This window comes from Pochonia chlamydosporia, chromosome 3, assembly GCF_001653235.2.
Source record: "Pochonia chlamydosporia 170 chromosome 3, whole genome shotgun sequence".
Lineage (NCBI taxonomy): Eukaryota > Fungi > Ascomycota > Sordariomycetes > Hypocreales > Clavicipitaceae > Pochonia > Pochonia chlamydosporia.
In genome coordinates this window covers 4,810,974-4,829,267 of record NC_035792.1, presented here as the reverse complement: position 1 = coordinate 4,829,267, position 18,294 = coordinate 4,810,974, and the positions used below count along the sequence as shown (strand labels likewise).

General features: G+C 51.2%; 4 protein-coding genes across 4 annotated transcripts; 1 reads left to right on the top strand and 3 right to left on the bottom strand.

Moving 5' to 3' along the window:
- Positions 1 to 1,440: 1,440 nt before the first annotated feature.
- VFPPC_05267 (hypothetical protein) lies at positions 1,441 to 2,103 on the bottom strand (the record flags this gene model as incomplete). The annotated part of the gene is made up of 2 exons (XM_018284492.1): positions 1,441 to 1,712; positions 2,001 to 2,103. The coding sequence occupies 2 exons, from the start codon at positions 2,101 to 2,103 to the stop codon at positions 1,441 to 1,443; spliced, it is 375 nt and encodes a 124-aa protein (XP_018146005.1).
- Positions 2,104 to 10,433: 8,330 nt separating this feature from the next.
- VFPPC_05265 (carbon-nitrogen hydrolase) lies at positions 10,434 to 11,898 on the bottom strand (the record flags this gene model as incomplete). Its single annotated transcript, XM_018284491.1, has 4 exons — positions 10,434 to 10,455; positions 10,509 to 11,260; positions 11,734 to 11,826; positions 11,887 to 11,898. The coding sequence occupies 4 exons, from the start codon at positions 11,896 to 11,898 to the stop codon at positions 10,434 to 10,436; spliced, it is 879 nt and encodes a 292-aa protein (XP_018146004.1).
- Positions 11,899 to 12,553: 655 nt separating this feature from the next.
- VFPPC_05264 (proteinrelated to tpa inducible protein) lies at positions 12,554 to 14,557 on the bottom strand (the record flags this gene model as incomplete). Its single annotated transcript, XM_018284490.1, has 1 exon — positions 12,554 to 14,557. One exon carries the CDS (start codon positions 14,555 to 14,557, stop codon positions 12,554 to 12,556), a length of 2,004 nt encoding a protein of 667 aa, XP_018146003.1.
- Positions 14,558 to 15,227: 670 nt separating this feature from the next.
- Positions 15,228 to 18,142, top strand: VFPPC_15922 (endoribonuclease ysh1; the record flags this gene model as incomplete). The annotated part of the gene is made up of 5 exons (XM_022428987.1): positions 15,228 to 15,380; positions 15,457 to 15,554; positions 15,839 to 16,470; positions 16,521 to 16,969; positions 17,036 to 18,142. The coding sequence occupies 5 exons, from the start codon at positions 15,228 to 15,230 to the stop codon at positions 18,140 to 18,142; spliced, it is 2,439 nt and encodes an 812-aa protein (XP_022284526.1).
- Positions 18,143 to 18,294: the final 152 nt, after the last annotated feature.

Sequence of the window (18,294 nt, the reverse complement as noted above, 5' to 3'; positions counted from 1 at the left end):
TCATCGACCCACCTGTGCCTGACCTCCCAAGATCAGGACCGTCGGGACAACATGGGCTGTTTCCGCTGCAGAAGCGATTGGCCATCTATTCCACAGCCATCCTACAAAAGGTGGCATGGATCACGAATCAGTTGTGCCCAGCCTCGACCAGCTCCTCTTCTCTGGGGCTGCTGCGATCCTAGCTTGCAGTGATACCGGAATTTTCACCAGGCCATTCTGGGGTGATGCATTGAATTGCGGCTCTCCAGGTGGTATCCACGCTGCGAAGCCTTGCCCTTCTTTGAAGTGTGAAGCTCCAAACACACACGACATTGCGCAGCAAAATGCTTGTCGCTCCCATCCTGGTTGACTAGGAATATGGATTACTACAGACCTGGCTGGCTCTGCCAGATAGCGTTAGTCCATGACCATGGAGTGTTTGTTGGAAGAAAATTTGTTTCTCACATTCTTTGACAGGGGAGAGAGCATCATTGAACATGACCGTAGCCGAGGCGTTGACAAACATCAGCTTCACATGTGGCGTTCTGAGAGATGCACGGGGATTGCCACGCCAATGTTCATACCGGCTGACGGAATCTGATAAAATACTTCCACCCCGACACTGTGAACAGCCATTTTGTCAATTTTGCACAGAATGCATTTCTGCTGGGCGATCAATGTACTTTTGGGTGGTTGGCCGGCTAATACATCAACTGCAGCCAAAGCAAGTACATAGAGTCAATACCTTGCAGTGACTGGCGTCCGTGGCTAGGCTACAACTAAATGTAGGCGCTATCGGTCCCTCTAGTGACACGCAAACACCTGCCAACTCTGTTTGCGGGTTGCATTCACTGTGTAACATGAGATGCTTCTGAAAGGCAGAAGAATCGGCAACCAGCTGACTACTAAATTGCCAGTGTTTCATGATTGATGTATCCAGGGGCTAGCTCGCCAAAACAGGCTAATGCAGGAACACCGGGACATCGTTCAATTTAGCCTTGGACTGGACAAAGAGTGGATTGACTCTCCGACGGCCTGCCTTCGGCACGTGTGCAGGACGCAGAATAAGGGACCAGGGATTCCTGGGGTGCATATGATGACGATGTGGCCTGAAAGTTGTGTGTATGCGGCCAGTAGAGCCAAAATTATGTTGCGTGCCTCTAGGCCTCTGCTGAGGTTCTCGTGTTGACAACGTTTTTGTTGTACCAGCCGTCCAATTTCAACAGCTACTTGACATGAATCAACACTGGAACCTTGAGTTGGCCGAAGCGTGAGTCGAGTCTTGCCCAGGGATGAAGCCTCGCAAATTAGTGACAGGGGTGAGCCACGACCTCCTTCTCTGGATGCCGTACTCCGTATCCAAACAGTGCGTGCAGCCGGGGCGCGGGCAGTGTTTTAAGTCGCATACTGTACGGTCCTTGTTCGGTCCACCAAAATGCCTGTCGTGCGCTCCCTGGTTCATCAGATTCCGACATTCTCGAAGGCTTCCTCAGTCCCACTGGTACCAGGACCCTTTTCAATGCCATTGTCCGGCGAACCACAGACCTGGGCTGTGGGAGGAGTCATGCCATGTTTGATTTCTGATGCCACGTCGGACAAATAGAGAAGTTGGCCATCTGGTTGTGAGTACGGAATGTGTGGGACCCAATCGCGGGAGGGAGTCAAGGAGACGATGTATGATCGGAGATCCATGACAGTACGGGGCTGGAACATGTCAAGTTGTTGCCTCTCTGCTATCGTTTGATCAGTGTCTGAACTCAACAGCCGTGTCTTCAAAGCACAGCAGCAATGCCATTGATCAGTTCGTAGAGGACCTTCAAGTGTGGCTCAGCTTCTAGGGCTCGGCATTATGCAAGAGTTGGAGGTGATTCTTTGACTGGGCGATTCCTGTTCTTGCCAGCAGTGCAAGGAGCTTTCCGAGAGCTCTCAAGCACGGTGAAAAGTGCCACATGGAGATGAGCGTACAAGCATGGCTGCAGGCATCTATCTGCATTGGTACTTTAGGTCATCGACAGGCGAACCCACGATCCTGGTCGTTGCCGAGCTCGGCGGCATTTCATTGAGTTTACGCAGAACTGACTGCCACAGTTTCCACATGTGCTCCACGGATGGGAGCAGCAGCATGGCGAAAAGAGAGAATAAAAAAAAAAAGGCTGCGGCAGGAATCGCCACAGAGGAAAAATGGCATTAGTGCTGAATGGGTTGGAGCAAACATGGGGGTTTGATGGAGGAACTTGGGAAGCAGGAACTTTAGAAGCTGAGGCAGGCGCAAACGGCAGGACCTTCCAAATTAGAGAAACAACCAGATCTTATCGACTCCTTGATGCACATCTGTAGGCTCCGTATCTACAATTCTACATTTCTCCGCAATAAAATTGCCCTTCATGGTGCAACGCTGGCGCCAGATAACCTCCTGGATTACAAGCGACATCGAGAGGGTTTCACAGCATCAGGCTCCCGGTTCATCCAGTAGATCCTTGGATCGAGCGTTCATGCAATGGCTGTCGGCGTAGTCCACTCATCGCTTTGATTGGAAGGTCTGAATTTTCGACCCAAGGTTGATGCGGGAGAGGGATATATGTGTGACAAAATTCATCGACGCAACGAGGAGAGTGGCATACTTACTCTTGGCCCACGATTCGACTGAGAGTGAATTGTGCTCATCATGTCCTCAGATGTCAAGTCGCCTGGATATGACAAAAGCATCAGAGACGGGCAAAGTGGTTTCTGTATTCCAGCCTACCCCAACCACGGCAATACAACAGCTAACTATCAACGTAGTTCCAAGCTGGAATATTCCATCCACAGCTTTGGATGAAGACTGTGAGGCTGTATTGTGCAGTACCTGCGAGAACAAACTTTAAACTACAAGAGCATGATTCAGACCGAACACGTCAGCCATGATAGCTGAAAGGGGCCGAATGGACACGGGGCGAAAGCAAACCGTCCATCCTGGCTGGAGGGGAGAGGATACAGCTGTTCATTCATGGCTTCCCGTGAAGAGCCAGCGTTGGTCTGCTCTTGCAATTTCTATTTTTACCGAATCAAGACTACAATGAGCGCAGGGACCCATTGAAGCAGCTTCATACTGTATTGTCTGTGATGTGAGTTTTTCCGCATGCGGGAGTATCAACTCAACCCAGGCACTGACCAGTTGAACAACACAACCCTTTGCATTGGGACGGCATGGAGGATGGGGGGCTCTTATGCAACCAGGTGGCTGATGTCACTTTTGGTGGTGCATGCAGGGATTCGGCCCGCTTATTGTTGGCGGCGTCTGCATGTTTGGGTCAATAATCCGAGCTGTCGGGACGATTGACAGGGTGATTGCTCGACATGCATCAGTTTGCTTACTCCTCCATGGCTGTCTTTGTGTGCGCTGAGCCAATTGTGTGACAACTTTGGCGACATTTGTCCAAATTGGCCCCCAAACATGAGAAAATCTGCCTGGTCTGGCGAATATGTGCTGTGAGCTCCCATAGATGCCACTTTCACTGCATGTCTTCAGAGGCTGACTGACACATATTTACATATAGTAGGAGACATTTAGTCATATTGGAATCGCGAGGGCTGATGCATTTAGTCCCCTTTCCGGCCCATGTCATGCACTTCCGGCTGTCGCCCCATACCCCCCATCCATGCTACCAGTCCCGCTGCCAGTGGAAAAGTCGATGAATGGCTTTTTGAAAAATGGACAGGAATCGTGAGAAAGAAAAAAGGGTCTAAAAATACACGACTGTGATGCACAGGGAGCAAGGCTGTTGCAGAAATCTTTGTTTGGTACAGCAAGACGAGCATTGATTTGACTTGCTGACCCTCCTTGTTGGGATCAGCCTATATCGAAGGTTAACCACAGGCTCCGGACAACAAAAGCAGCATTGTTCCTTGCACTCTGCGCATGGCTGACGAATTCACAGTGGTATTCGTCACCAAATCATACGTGGTCACATTTTAAAGTTGATTGCTCCTCAGATTCACACGTCCAAGCGCGATGCAGATGGGTCAAAGCAAAATAGGGGCACCTAGGCAAATGGAGGCTCTTCAATATCAACGGCGGTTGAAAAAGCATCTTGCATGTCATCGAATGATTCGTGTGCAAAGCAATGGCTGGCGGGATCGAAGCGGATGACATCCGGTGAGGATGGGACGGCATTTGATGCCCCCTCAACCACAGTGACCGTCTCTCCTTTTTCTTTCTTTTTTTTCCTTTTTCATGTTTCCCGGCTGGCTAAGTCACCAACGGCGAGGCAACATTGAAGCGAAGTCCTCCCATAGCGCTCGTCTGGGACCCATTTCCAGGCCAGCCATTTTCCCGTTCAACCACGGCCTGTGGACAGTCAGGGCGGCGACCAGACTCTAACGCAGCCTCTTACGCTCAACCCCTGCCCCAGGGCCGGCCCAAGGCTCCGGGGAGGTGGAACCTTGTCAGGAACCCGAAGGAAAAAGAGGTAGCGAAGCCACTTGCCCCTGTTTAGGAGAAGTTGAGGCCGTCTGAGGACACGCCCCCTCCAAGGACCCAAGACGTCGACATGTCAAGCCAGACCAGGCCATTGTGTGCACAATGCCAGCGCCGTGGTCCAAGTCAAGTGCTCCCACAACCTAACAAGGAGAGCTAGGCACCAGAAAGATGAAGGCTCGAGCTATTAGTGGAGCCTGTGAATGCCAGCTCCGTGCATTCACGCCGCTGTTGACTTTGGCAAGTATACAGAGTACTCCGTACTCACAGCAGAGTACGTGGTTCAGTAGGTGCATGGCAAAAGGCATTAAAGTTTCAAGTACATGCCTGATTAGACATGACAGTGCCAAGTTGGCATTCTTCCGGCAAGGTCTTGTCAATGCCCACTGTGGCAACAACACTGGCACCAGACTGGTGATTTGAACCCCTTTTACGCGCGTTGGCCCTTGAACATTGTCAACGAAAGGATTGATGATTGTCCAGCGAACTCGCTGCCTCGCCGTACATATTTGTTACAGTACAGTACATTCACAGCTGGTTGTTTGCGAAGCGCCGGCGACCGGGCTTTGTACGACCCATCTTACCGGAAGACGGGGGCTGCGACATGGATGCAGCCGTGGCTGGTCTTGGGCCATTCCATTTGCTTTCTCACCCGTTTCCCAAGATCCCGGGACGAAATTTCCAGGTCCCTGGACAAATTGGCAAAATTTTCTTGTTTTTCTTTTTGCCTTCGTTCTTCTGCTTCAGGCCAGGCCATGAAGGTCGCCGCTGCAAGGTACGGACGGGGCACTGTTTTGCCGCCCAGCTTTTCACACCCTTTCCTTGGTGAGCACGGACGACAAGCGAGGCGTTGGGTTGGGACTAGGACACAGAGTCAATCAAGCCAAGTCTGGTCGCAAAACGCAAAGGACGTGGAGTGTTGAGCCTGGCGTGTCTGGCTCTCTCGTGCTCTCTCACACCTCACAGGACCAGACCAAACCAGTCTGGTCAAGTCACTTTCTCTCACTCACTCACTCTCCTTTCATTCACGCACCAGACCAGCGCCCTGAATCACACACCCCCCCCTTCCCTTGCTTCCTTACCCTGCCCTGCCTAATCAAATCACTGACTTGACTCTTTTTCCTTTCCCCGGTCCAAAAGGTGACGGGCTTCAGGACTCGTCTTCATTGCTCCTTTTTGTGCTGGCTGGGCACACTTTGGCCAATGCTACCAGACTGCTTGTACAAAAGCGCCTGGCTCCCACTTCATTCCTCAATTTCTTCTAGCTTCCTCTCCCTTTAATTTTCTTCCCCATCACCAGCCAATTTGGCTTTGCTTGCTTTACTTGTTGCCAAGATCGACTTGAGTTTCTGCTGCTCCTCTGTACTACCAACACTTACTACTTTGTCTAATCAACCTCGTCTTTGGTTGAGCTCAAGCTTCAGCTTCTTCAAGAAACTATCACTTGGCCGACCCACCAGCGTCTTTGTTCTCGCACCTTGACAAGCTCAGGCGCCACAACCTGTCTACCAGCCAAAAAAAGAGTCCATCTTGTTGGAAAGGGAACATTGAACCCACCAGTGCGACCAGCGCCAGGTACCCGTCCGTGCCTTACTTGACTACCAGGTGGACTTGACGTTATTCGACCACGCGACTCATTCACAACCACAACCGCCCCTGACCCCTTTTGCAAAGAGACAGAGTCACAATCGACTATCACCAACAAGCAGACCAGCACACTCCCGAGACTCGTCACCGAAGTTGGTCTTTACGTTGGCTATATTTACCAGCACATCCCGCCTTTGCCGAAGCTATTACAGTCACTGCAGCTCCTACGCTTTCTGCAGTACCCTGCCTGTTGTTGCACTTACACCAGACCACTTGTCAAGCCGAGCCGCCTCGTACCTGTACACTCTTCGGTGTTGCAACAGCAATTCTGTGCAGCCACGTTCCAACGCGCCGGTGCCGATTCATCTCGCCTTGTCCCATCAGACTAGCAATATCTCAGCTTCTGTGCCGAAACACCTCGATACTAGTGGCAACATCTGCAATCTGGCCGGCCATCTCGGCAATCTCTTCCTAGGCTTTCTCTCCTTGTAACATCGCCTCAGACACCTCGGTCAATAATCTGTTTTGCTGCCATTGATTGGGCACGCCAACTTCTTGGTTGCACCACTTACACCTCGTCATTCATGTGAGTCATTGTCGCTTGTTTCCGCAGCTGGAATATGTGTCTACGTTTTCGCTTCTTGAGTTGGCTTCATTTTATTTTCTCCATATCGGCCAAGACCTCGTGGGCAGTGCCAATTTCATTCATACCCCCCTACTACGAGCTTCCATTGATGTATACAGAGCCATGCATTTATACATAGATAATCGCCTTTACCTTTTGTTTTCTTCTTGACTGCGCATTTGAAGGCACCTCGACTAATCACTTCAGTAGTATAGTGTACAACACAACTCCGTCAGAACCATCACAATGTTACAACAAGGATCAATCGTCTGCAATATGGGCCGCGGTGCCTATGATACGACAGGCGTTCCCAAGCCTCCACCACGCCCTCAACCTCGATGAACCCATTTTGCCGCCGAGCTGTTGATGAAAATTCAATAGTCGGTTGCAGATGCATCACCTCTCGACCCTGCGGGTCATGTTGAGTCTTAATCTCACGTCTCGACATTACTTCTTCGATTCCAAGGCCATCGATTCGACTTCGAGCCTGCGATATAATGCTTCTACAGTTATTTAATATCTTTTTTCTTTTATCTTGTCAACTTGTACACAAGACGGCTCGGAGCCACGACTTGCTTATCAGCAGCAAGGGTACCAAAAGCGGGTTTCACAATGGCCTGCACGGTTTTTATTTTTCTGTTTCTGCACTCTGATGTCCGGCAAATGCATGTGGAAAATTGCTTTGAGTGTTCTTTTTTTCTTTTGCATCGAGACATGGTTCGATGCGTGGCGTTCAAAATCATAGACGGAACTGGGATTTGAGAAATTTGGTTTACTGTTTGCCCCTGCACTTTTTACTCACTATATTTCTGCTTTTGCTTTTTGACGAAGGGTGGGCATCTTTTCTCGTCATAACTCAGGTTTTCTGGACTTGAGACACCACCACCGCGTCGCCGGGGCGCATGCACCCCATTGGAATGAAGATCTGGGCATTTCGCGACATGTCTTGGATCGCGCGACCCGACGGCGCAGCTGGACTTGGCTGGTCAAGCAACACCACCCTCGGCTCGATGCTATGGGATGAAGTCAAAAGCTGAGAATGGATTACAGGGCTGGGAACACAAAAAGAACACGGTTTGGGAGGGCAACTAGCATATAGACTTTGGGATATTTTTTTTTCAGCTGGACTTTCTTTCCGTCGTTTGTACAAATTCATCTTTCCTACGTTTTTTGCTTGTTCGGCTTTTTGCCTTTGTTGGCTGTTTTTCTTCTTTCCTAATCTTGTTCATTTTCCTCTTCCCATTTATCCTGATTTGCCGCACTTGACGGTGTCGGCAAATCAGGTCAATGAAGCGTCCACAAATGTGTCGCTCACATCTCGTTAACATGTACCACCACCACCTTGTACAAGATCAAATCACACAGGCGAGACTGAGGAGGCACAAGAGTCGGTCTGGAATAATTACGGCTCTGGGCAGGACTCAGGACATACGGATGGATGATACCCCCTTTTCTTTTTTTTTTTTAACTCTTTCCTTTTTTCCATCTCTCTACAGGCCAATATATTTGTATAGTATATCTCGAGAACAAGGAGAGACTGACTGCCTCTTGCAACTGAGAAAGAGCTGCAGACAGCACAATGGGACGCGGATAAGATGAGATTTGTATTTCCCCAAGTTTTGTGTACCTAGAATAGAGGAAATCGATGAGGCTCACGCCATTTGATTCTCAAAACATGGATTCCCCGGCACATTCTGGCCAACTGTGAAAATCATACAAACCAAAGGAGGTTAATTTGGCCCGTCTCCGAAGAACTGGGGCGTATCCGGCCGTCCGTTGTCGAATGCAAGTTTCAAGAGCCGTCCAAACAAGATGGAAGGGAGATGATGAGCAAACGGTGACTCTCCGCGATCTCACACCCGCATATGGGCATTGTAGATCAACCCCTTCTCCTACGGTCCTGTTTCCACTCCCAGGCCAATCCAATGCGCATTCACACTCGTCGCCCGCCCTTTTTTCGGCCGAGACATTACACCGGCACGGTAGCGCGACCCAAGTTGTTGGGAGAGAACTAGACCAGAGTAGCTAGGAGGTGTGGCCGGCATTGCTTGCCTGCCAGGCTTGGCTCGGACCTGGGGAAGCCAAGAATGAACAATCCAATCCGGAGGTGTGGGGAATGGCTGAATGGGCGGATTGTGAGAAAAGAGGCAACAAGTGAGGCAGAGGCAAAGACAATGGTGGTTGATTACTGATTATTACAGAATCATGATGGCAGATACGTAGAGTTTTGGGTCGGCGCACTTTCCCTGCGTTTCAGATTGCTTCATTCCTGACGAGTTTGCTGCAGTGAGGTGATGGGAGAAAGGTCTGAGTAATTGTTTCTATGATTTGAGTTTTTGTTCAATCTTCCCTTTGAGCACAGCATTATTTGTTAGGACTGGCTTTCGTAATCCTCTCCTTTCCTTTAAATATACACCACAAAAATGACAAGATTGGTAGCAAAAAGAAAGCAACTATAATTGCACAATTTAACCCGCGCACAAAAGAAACACATCATGAAATCAAGGTGACGAGACAGGCAAAAAGGTGAGAATTTGTCAAAGACTGTATCCAGAGGGGGCGTGTACGCAAGAAAGTTCAAAAAGAAAAGAAAAAAGCAACGACTTTGTTTCAATAGGTGATCTGGGGAAAACAAAGGATTGGTTGATGGGAAAAAAGAAACGCAATGATTTGTGCTTTCATGCAGAAGACGACGCAGGGGCAACAAGCAGAAAAAGCAAAGACTTTTTTTTGGTAGCGCGCTAAAGCCGCCCACACAATCAGTTGTTAGAACACAATAGTGAGGATGTACTGTACGGGATAAGCACAATGTGGCTGCATTGCAGGACGGCCGGGTCACGGGTCGGTTCGATCCTGCAGGTGCAGGTGCTGGGGTGTGAGGATGTGAGGACGGGAGGTAACACGGCGTCTGGTCGATGGGCCAAAAGAGACGAAAGGAAATACAGTACAGGATGAAAGGGGACAGATGTAACAGAGATGTGTGGTTGGTCGAGGTACGGTGAGCTGATGAGTTTGGACCCAGGGACTCGGGTCGCAGAGATTAAATGACGTGGTGGGGAACAAAAGTGAGGAGTGAGTTGAGGCACATGGGAACAATGGATCAGCACTGCAGAGTGAATCCAAGTGAAGATGAGGCATGAATATGAAGATGAGTGTGAATGCCCAGTTAGATGAGGCTCGACGTGTCAGTATTCTGTGAAAGTACCACCATAAACTGACTGCCTTGTCTGAGTAAAACAGGCAGTATGGTAAGTAGAGTATTGTATTCAAAAGCAACAAAAGACGATTTCAATCTTGGCCAACGCGAACAATGGCAGTGCTTTGGCTCGGATAGTCGACGCCATACGCCACGTTGTCGTTTAGGCAGTGGTATGGCTCATGTACAGAAACGTCTTGACTGCATCGTCCACAATAGACGGAATAAGAAACGATGGCCTCATGACCATCTGTGCGTCCGGGGGTGTGAGTTTGGCTTCAATGGACCGTTGCATCGGGAGTTGGGACTCGGAATAGTACTCAGTAGACACCATGTTATACTCTGCAGTATCATGTAAGTGCAGAATGTGAGTTGGTTGTTGGTTGCATTTGATGAGTTATATTGTAGCCAACACTGTTGGTTGTATGGTTTGTTCGCATTGTCGCAAGGTGTAACCGCTCATCTATTCCGTCGTTACCGTAAATATTCTGAGTACTCCACGAAACAAACCCCTGGGTGCCTCATTCCAAATCCCAGTCATATCATCTTGTCATTTCCTTCATGATAGAGTCTTACCTCACATACCGGCATCACAGCTCCGGATACACGTCCCTACCAACCGTTAGCAACACATCACCATCACAACCAACCACATCAAAACTCACCTCCTCTTCAATGGCATCTCCCCCCTCACCCTCTCCCAAACCCCCATATCCAAATCCACAAACCCAAGCTGCCCAACCGCGCCATCCTCCGCATCTCCCAGATCATCCTTTGTGCCCCCCAGCCTAACCCTCACTTCCCCCCACGGGTCAACGACCAAACTCCGCCCATAGCTCGCCCTCCTCTCGTTATGTCGCCCAACCTGCGCCGCGGCCACAACCCAGCTCTGCGTCTCTATCGCCCTCCCCCGCAGCAACGTCTCCCAGTGCGCCTGGCCGGTCCGCAACGTAAACGCACTGGGATATGTGAGAATCTGCGCCGGCCGCTGATACCACGCGCTCCGAGGCCCCGGCTGCGCCAGCGAGATTGCAGGCTCCGCGAACCGCAAGTCAAAGCATATGAGGCTGCCGATCCGGCCGACAGGCGAGTCAAACGGCGCGGTGAGCTTCGCACCCGGCTGTACGGTGTCACTTTCCTTGAGGTTGGCGTAGTCAAAGACGTGGAGCTTGTCGTAGGATGCGGACTCGATGATCTCACCTCCCGACGAGATGTAGAGGGCTCGGTTGAGCAGCTTGCGCGTTGACTCTTGTTGCGGCAGCGGTTCGTGGATGCCCACGTGGATGGCGATGGCGTGTGACTTGGCCGCAGAACAGAGGCCCTGGACAAAGGGAGATGTGGACTGCGGTTGAGCTAGTGTGAGTGATTCTTGTGCGTTGTGGGCGATGTAGTCTGATGCTTCGGGGAGGAAAAGAACCTAACGAGTCTGTTTAGCCGCGTTCATGATTCAGTGTGTTCTGACGTTCAGTCGTATATTGGACCGAGCACACAACCCGACATGGCTATATCGTCAAAGATGGACACCGAGATGGACACCCCAAAATCTTCCAGACTTTGGTGTCAAAAACATGTCCATCTCATCTCACCCTGCAGATGTCTCACCCACACAGAGAAACCATGAAAACCCGCCATCCAAACCAGCGGGTCAGACACGCCGTCTCAACCAACGAAGGCATCTTCAAACACTGCCAGAGACAAAAGCGGCACATGTGACACAGAAAACCACACAATATCCGTGGCTATCGTACGACACGGCCTGTTATCAATCTCGACAGCACGTCTCACTCCACTCTGGTTTGGTGCTGCTTCCTCTTATGCTCGATGTATACACCCAGTGCCGTGATCGCCCTTATGGTACTCTTGAAACCGACATTGAATTCGTTCACGTACCTTTGCTCCGCCGACAGCTGCTTCGGAAACCAATCTCACACATTGATCGAGGTTGGCCCTCATGGAGGCCGTGGAACAGATCTGGCCCACTGCCTAGGATGGCCAGTCAGACAGGTTTGACTTTGAAAAGCAGGGTAGGGTGTGAAGACGTACTGCTATTGCCATGGTGAGTTCGGTGAATCCTCACTGCGGAGGTGAGATGAAATGTATGTGGTGATGTGAGACGTAGTTGCGACAGGTTGAACAGATGGGTGGGTGTGGGGAAGTCCGATCGGACAGTCATTTGATGTCATGTCGTGCTCATCCAAGGTATGGAGTAGATCAGACTTTTGCGATGCATAATATTCAGATACCACAAAGTTGGACGGCATTTTCAAGTAAAACATCCAACTCGTTGACAATCCTACAACCAACACTCACAAATAATTCACAGCCGTACAACCAAGTCCATTAATGCGCATCTATTGCGATGCTACTAGTTCTTTCTTGTCCGCAAACTAGATAAATGCTTTAGAACCACCCATCCCAACCAACCAACCGATCAACCAACCTTTCCTACGCCTTTTGGATGTAAAAACGCCGGGCTAACAGGAAGCAGAAAATATGAAAAACAGAAGGAGTCAAGTGCACAACCAACGCGAAAAAACACACCAAGAGAAAGGATAAAGGGAAAAAAAGAAACAAGAAAACAAAAAAGTGCACAATCATACACGGCGCTGGGTATCTGTCAGAAAGCCCGGATGACCATTTACAGAAGAACCGTTTTCGCAGCCCCCTTGTTTAGCTAGCCCTTCCCACCTTACCATTGGGGCAAAATCTATTACTTTGGATTGGAGGCATCTAAATGCATATATGCTTGTTGCAGTGCCTTGGCCTCTCTTCCATCCCTCTCTAGCACCACCACCCAGTCTCGTAGTTGGATATTCTTCCCCTTTTCCTTGTCCTCGCGCCACGTTCCTAGTCGGTTTCGTCCTTCCGTTGTCATGGCCAGGTTTGCTGGCGACGGTGTCCCTGGTGTGCCGTTGATCCCCTTGCCACCAGCCCCTGGCGTTGCTCTCGTCGGTGTGCTCGTGCCACTTCCTCCACGGCCCACGTTCATCCAGTCGTACGTCTTGGCCCCCTTCTTTTTGCCGAATAAATTGCTCTTGCCGCCCAGTCCTGCAAACATGCTGCTCGTCAAGTTTTGGTTGGCGTGGCTGTTCGCCTCGGCCGCTTTGAGGGCCTGGTTCTTCTTCATTTCCTTCTTCGTCATCGGTTTGTCTGATTCAGGGGCCACTGAGCCTGGCGTTCCCGGTGCAACGCTGCCTGACCGTGATGGAGTGGCTCCGTCTGTTACCCCGTCCTTGCGTTTTTGCCGTCGACGTAGTCGTGCCTCTTCCCATTCACGCTCCTGTCTCGCCAACTCCCTCATCGTCACCGTCATGAAGGACGAGATCTTGGCCATTTTTGATGGTTTGGTGCCGTTTCCCAACGCAGCTTCGTCAGCAGAGCCTATCTTGGAGTTAGAACCAGTCAAGTAGCCAGCAATGTCATGGAAGAGGGAGAACAAGTAAAAATAAAGTAAGACATAGAGATACTCACGTTTCAAGGGTGCAGTATCAGACGGGACTGCAACTCCATCCTCGCCTGCTTCCTGTACCGCTGGGTCGGTTTCTGCCGCCGCCCCTAGAGGCTCTACATTCATGGGTGCCGCCGCAGTAGCCCAATCCTCGGAAATCTCTCCGTGTGACGTTTTTTGCCGGTTTACGGCAACACCATCCGCATCTTCAACCATCTCGCGGAGTCGTTGCTTTGTAGCGATGGACATCAGCGCCAACTGGTCCACTAGATACGAGTCGTGAGGAATATAAGACCCAGTTGTGTGAACCATTGTGGAATCGGGACCTGGTTCAACCTTGACCGTGACTTTGGGTGAGGGAAACTGTTCTGGCAAACGCATCTTGCCCATAGTCTGGGCGTTGTTCTTCATATCCAGATTTAGGCCAATATGATTCTCTCTAGCAATCTTTTCCGCCCTGCGGTGAAGAATGGCGACTAGAAGAAACGGGTCGTTGATCTCTTGTGTCCGCTGTACGGCTAGACGCATCGACGAATCCGCCCAAGCTTGTTCGGCAGCCTTGACAGCAAGCTGCTTCTGATCTTGCTCCGATGCAGTTTCGGCAGGTTGATTTGCTGGGCCAGCACCGTAGAAGGAGGACTTGGCTCCGGGCGGGTGTTGAGCGAATCCCGTCCTGGCTTCCGAGTTTGCATCCATGGCGTTGGAATACAACTCAGACATGTACTGCTCTTCCGCCCGCAAATCGATACCAGTTCCCGCTAGTGAATCCGTCACGTCATACTCGTAGTCTTTGGCCGGTCTCTCGGCCGGTCGTTGAGGAGGTCCCATCACACTCGGTCCTGGTACCGGCGATGCTGTTGTTTGCGGCACCGGCGCCATTGTTGCGTTGGTGTATTGCGGCATTGAAATCGGCGGCGGCTGTGGCGTGTGCAGAGGAGGCGTACTGGTGCCCGCGCGCGCATCAGGAAGATTTAGTCCCGTGGCATTGTGGCCGTTTGTATAGGGAGTGTTGTATCCAGACGATACAGGCGTCGTTGCAGAATACGTCGGCGAGGCAGCATTTAAAGGCGGACTGCCAGCAGCGCCGGGGCTGGCGGCATAAGGTGAAATAGCATACGGAGAGCCTGGCTGCGAAGCTGGGCCGCCGTCGGTTCTCACTCTCTTGTTCGGCGGCATCGCGAAACCAGGTTGCGAACCACCTGGTGAGGGACTGTGTTGCGGCGGCGAGAAAACTCGCGGAGGGACCTGTGACTGAGGTTGAGCCATGGCGAAGGATCAGCCGCCGAGCCTCGAAGCACGGCGACGGATGCAGACTGCAAGAACACGGCCCTGCAAGGCGAAGGTGACGATGCTCTTAGCAGGCACGGAAGCCTGTCACAACAGACGTGGATCGTCCCATCCGACGCGCAGAACCCGCCAGGCACTCCGAAGCGGTGTATCGATGGTTTCTGGGTAAGAATAGCGATTCGTGAGATCCAGCGCGATGTTGCGCGCACAGGCGAGGTCGATATGGGCGTGGAAATGGGAAATCTGTTGCGGTGCTGGCCCGGAGTTGAGAGAAGGCGGCTTGGATGCGAGATTGGGGGTTGCGTAAATTTAAAGTCACGTGATGTCCCTTGTTCTGCCTTCCGGCGCGTCACCTTGGTCGCAGCGTCCTCGTCGCGCGCCTTTGCTTCTGTGGCTCTTGCCTGCTCATTGCCGACATTTTCCCGGCTGCACTTCAGAGGCACCAGCAACTACACCAGATTCATCTGAACGGAACTATGACATCTTGATGTCGCCGGATGTCCTGCCAGGCACGCTGAGTGCGCATGAGAATTGCACTACTAAATGAGCAGTCTTGTCGAATGATGCGTGTCCAACTTCCCAACTGCGCCAGACTCATTGTTTAGAGAATCCTGCCACAGCCTATAAACGGCTACCCATCGCCGCAACCATGGCATCAAAACGAAAAGCGTCGGCCATGAATACGGCCGCGGCCGAAGAGCCTGTCGACCCGTCCGACGAACTCATGTTTCTTTGTCTAGGAGGCGGTAACGAAGTCGGTCGATCGTGCCACATTATTCAATACAAGGGCAAGACAGTGATGGTAAGCAATCGTGGTTGTTGGGTCGCATGCCTTATATATACACGGACTATTCGATTGACTTTGTGTCTCTACACAGCTCGATGCCGGACAACATCCGGCATACGATGGTCTTGCAGCTCTTCCATTCTACGACGACTTCGATCTCAGCACCGTAGACGTACTTCTCATCAGCCAGTAAGTCGCTTGCCCTTGATGTTATGCAGCTTGGGGAATGGTAAACATACGAGGCATGGCGTCCAACATCCGATGGGTGGTCATGTTGCATTCAATCTCCAGACTATGTACTTGTCATGATCTTTTACCGCTCTTGTACCATACGAAAATGAATACAATATGCTTTTCACCCTTTGCCTCTTGTTGCCTCCTGCTCGTGATCATCCCAGTGTTGACCACAAAAAAACCAACGACATCCAGTATTCAACATTGGTTCACAAGCTAACGAGACACGCGCCCAACAGTTTTCACGTCGACCATGCTGCCTCGTTGCCATATGTGCTCGCCAAAACCAACTTTCGCGGTCGTGTCTTCATGACACACCCGACAAAGGCTATTTACAAATGGCTCATTCAAGACAGTGTTCGCGTTGGCAACACGTCTGCAAACTCGACGACGCAGCCTGTATACACGGAGCAGGATCACTTGAATACGTTTACTCAAATCGAAGCCATTGATTATCACACCACTCATACCATTTCTTCCATTCGAATTACGCCTTACCCTGCCGGCCATGTGTTGGGCGCAGCCATGTTTCTGATTGAGATTGCCGGGCTCAACATCTTCTTTACCGGCGATTACTCCCGTGAGCAGGATCGGCATTTAGTCTCGGCAGAGGTACCCAAGGGCGTCAAAATTGACGTTCTCATCACAGAGTCGACATACGGCATTGCGTCTCACGTTCCGCGACTGGAGCGCGAGCAGGCGCTTATGAAGTCCATCACTGGCATTTTAAATAGAGGTGGTCGTGCGTTATTGCCTGTATTCGCTCTCGGTAGAGCACAGGAGTTGCTCCTCATTCTGGATGAATATTGGGGAAAGCACCCCGAGTTCCAGAAATATCCCATCTATTACGCCAGCCACCTGGCGAGAAAGTGTATGGTCGTCTATCAGACCTATGTCGGCGCCATGAATGATAATATCAAGGGCTCTTCCGAGAACGCATGGCCGAAGCCGAAGCAAGTGGTGGCAGTGCCGGTCAAGGGGGACCGTGGGACTTTAAGCATATTCGGTCTCTGAAGAATCTAGATCGATTCGACGACGTCGGTGGCTGCGTGATGCTTGCCAGTCCTGGTATGCTTCAGAGTGGTGTCAGTAGAGAACTCTTTGAGAGATGGGCGCCTAGCGAGAAGAACGGAGTCATCATTACTGGTTACAGTGTGGAGGGCACAATGGCCAGGCAAATCATGCAAGAACCAGACCAAATCCCAGCAGTCATGTCTCGCAACCTTGCGGCCGGCCGGAGAGCAACAGGCGGAGATTCTGAGAGAACTCTCATCCCTCGAAGATGCAGTGTCGCAGAGTACTCGTTTGCTGCCCACGTTGACGGCGTCGAGAACCGAGAATTCATTGAAGAAGTGGCCGCTCCGGTTGTTGTACGTTTACCCTTCACGTTTGACTCCAGCTACAATTCACGCTCAAATGCTAACAAAACTTCCTAGATTCTCGTGCACGGCGAACAGCACAACATGATGCGTCTGAAATCCAAACTCCTGTCCCTCAACGCCTCCAAAACCACCAAAGTAAAAGTCTACTCCCCGCGCAACTGTGAGGAACTCCGCATCCCCTTCAAAGCCGACAAAATGGCCAAGGTCGTTGGAAAGCTAGCCTCGATCCCTCCACCACAAGACGTTGATATGGACAGCGCCTCTGCGCCCCTGATCACGGGTGTCCTTGTGCAAAACGACTTCAAGCTCTCACTCATGGCTCCCGAGGACCTACGAGAATATGCAGGCCTCAACACAACCACCATAACCTGCAAACAACGCCTCACCCTTAGTGCCGCTGGCATCGAGCTCATCAAGTGGGCATTAGAGGGCACATTCGGCTCCGTCGAAGAATTACCTGAGATGCGACGCGCGCAAAACGGCAACAGCCACGCTGTAAAAAACGGGACAGAAACAATCAATGAAGACGACGAAGATGAGTACAAGCCCGAGGAGGCTGCAGACGAAGAAGTCGCCGCCTTGGTAGCAGCATACCTTGTCATGGGCTGCGTGACAGTCAGGTATCGCAGCAATGGTGAAGTCGAGCTCGAGTGGGAGGGCAACATGCTCAACGACGGCATCGCCGACTCCGTCATGGCAGTCCTATTCAGCGTCGAGTCGTCACCAGCAGCCGTGAAGCGCTCCTCAAAACAACACTCCCACTCGCACGCGGCGGAACCCATCACCAACGGGACCAATCCCCACGCCCACCCCTCGGCAGCAGATCGCCTCGAGCGACTCTTCTGGTTCCTGGAAGCTCAGTTCGGAGCAGACAATGTGTCGCCCGTTGAAACACCCCGTCTCCCTGACTCTGAAGCGCAGGACGAATCCATGGCTGTCGACGGCGAAGCTACAGACCTGGAAGAACGCAAGAAGAAGGAGATTGAGCGCCTACACAAGATTGGCATTCCTGTGCCCGGCGTGACCATCAAGGTAGACAAGATGCTGGCGACAGTGTGGCTCGAAGATCTGGAGGTGGAGTGTGCGAATAAGGTGTTTGCTGATAGGGTGAGGGCTGTGGTTGAACGTGGTGTGGAAGTTACGGCGCCTCTGTGGGGATAGAACAGTTGAAAGGTTTCATTATTTGGACGTCAGTGCTGAAAAGTGCCGTCTCCTAGATTTCAAAAACGGCTGGAATAAATAAATCGATACCAAGTCCGCCCTTTACTGGGACGGAAATATACGTGTGTTACAATCTGTTACAGTAAGATGAA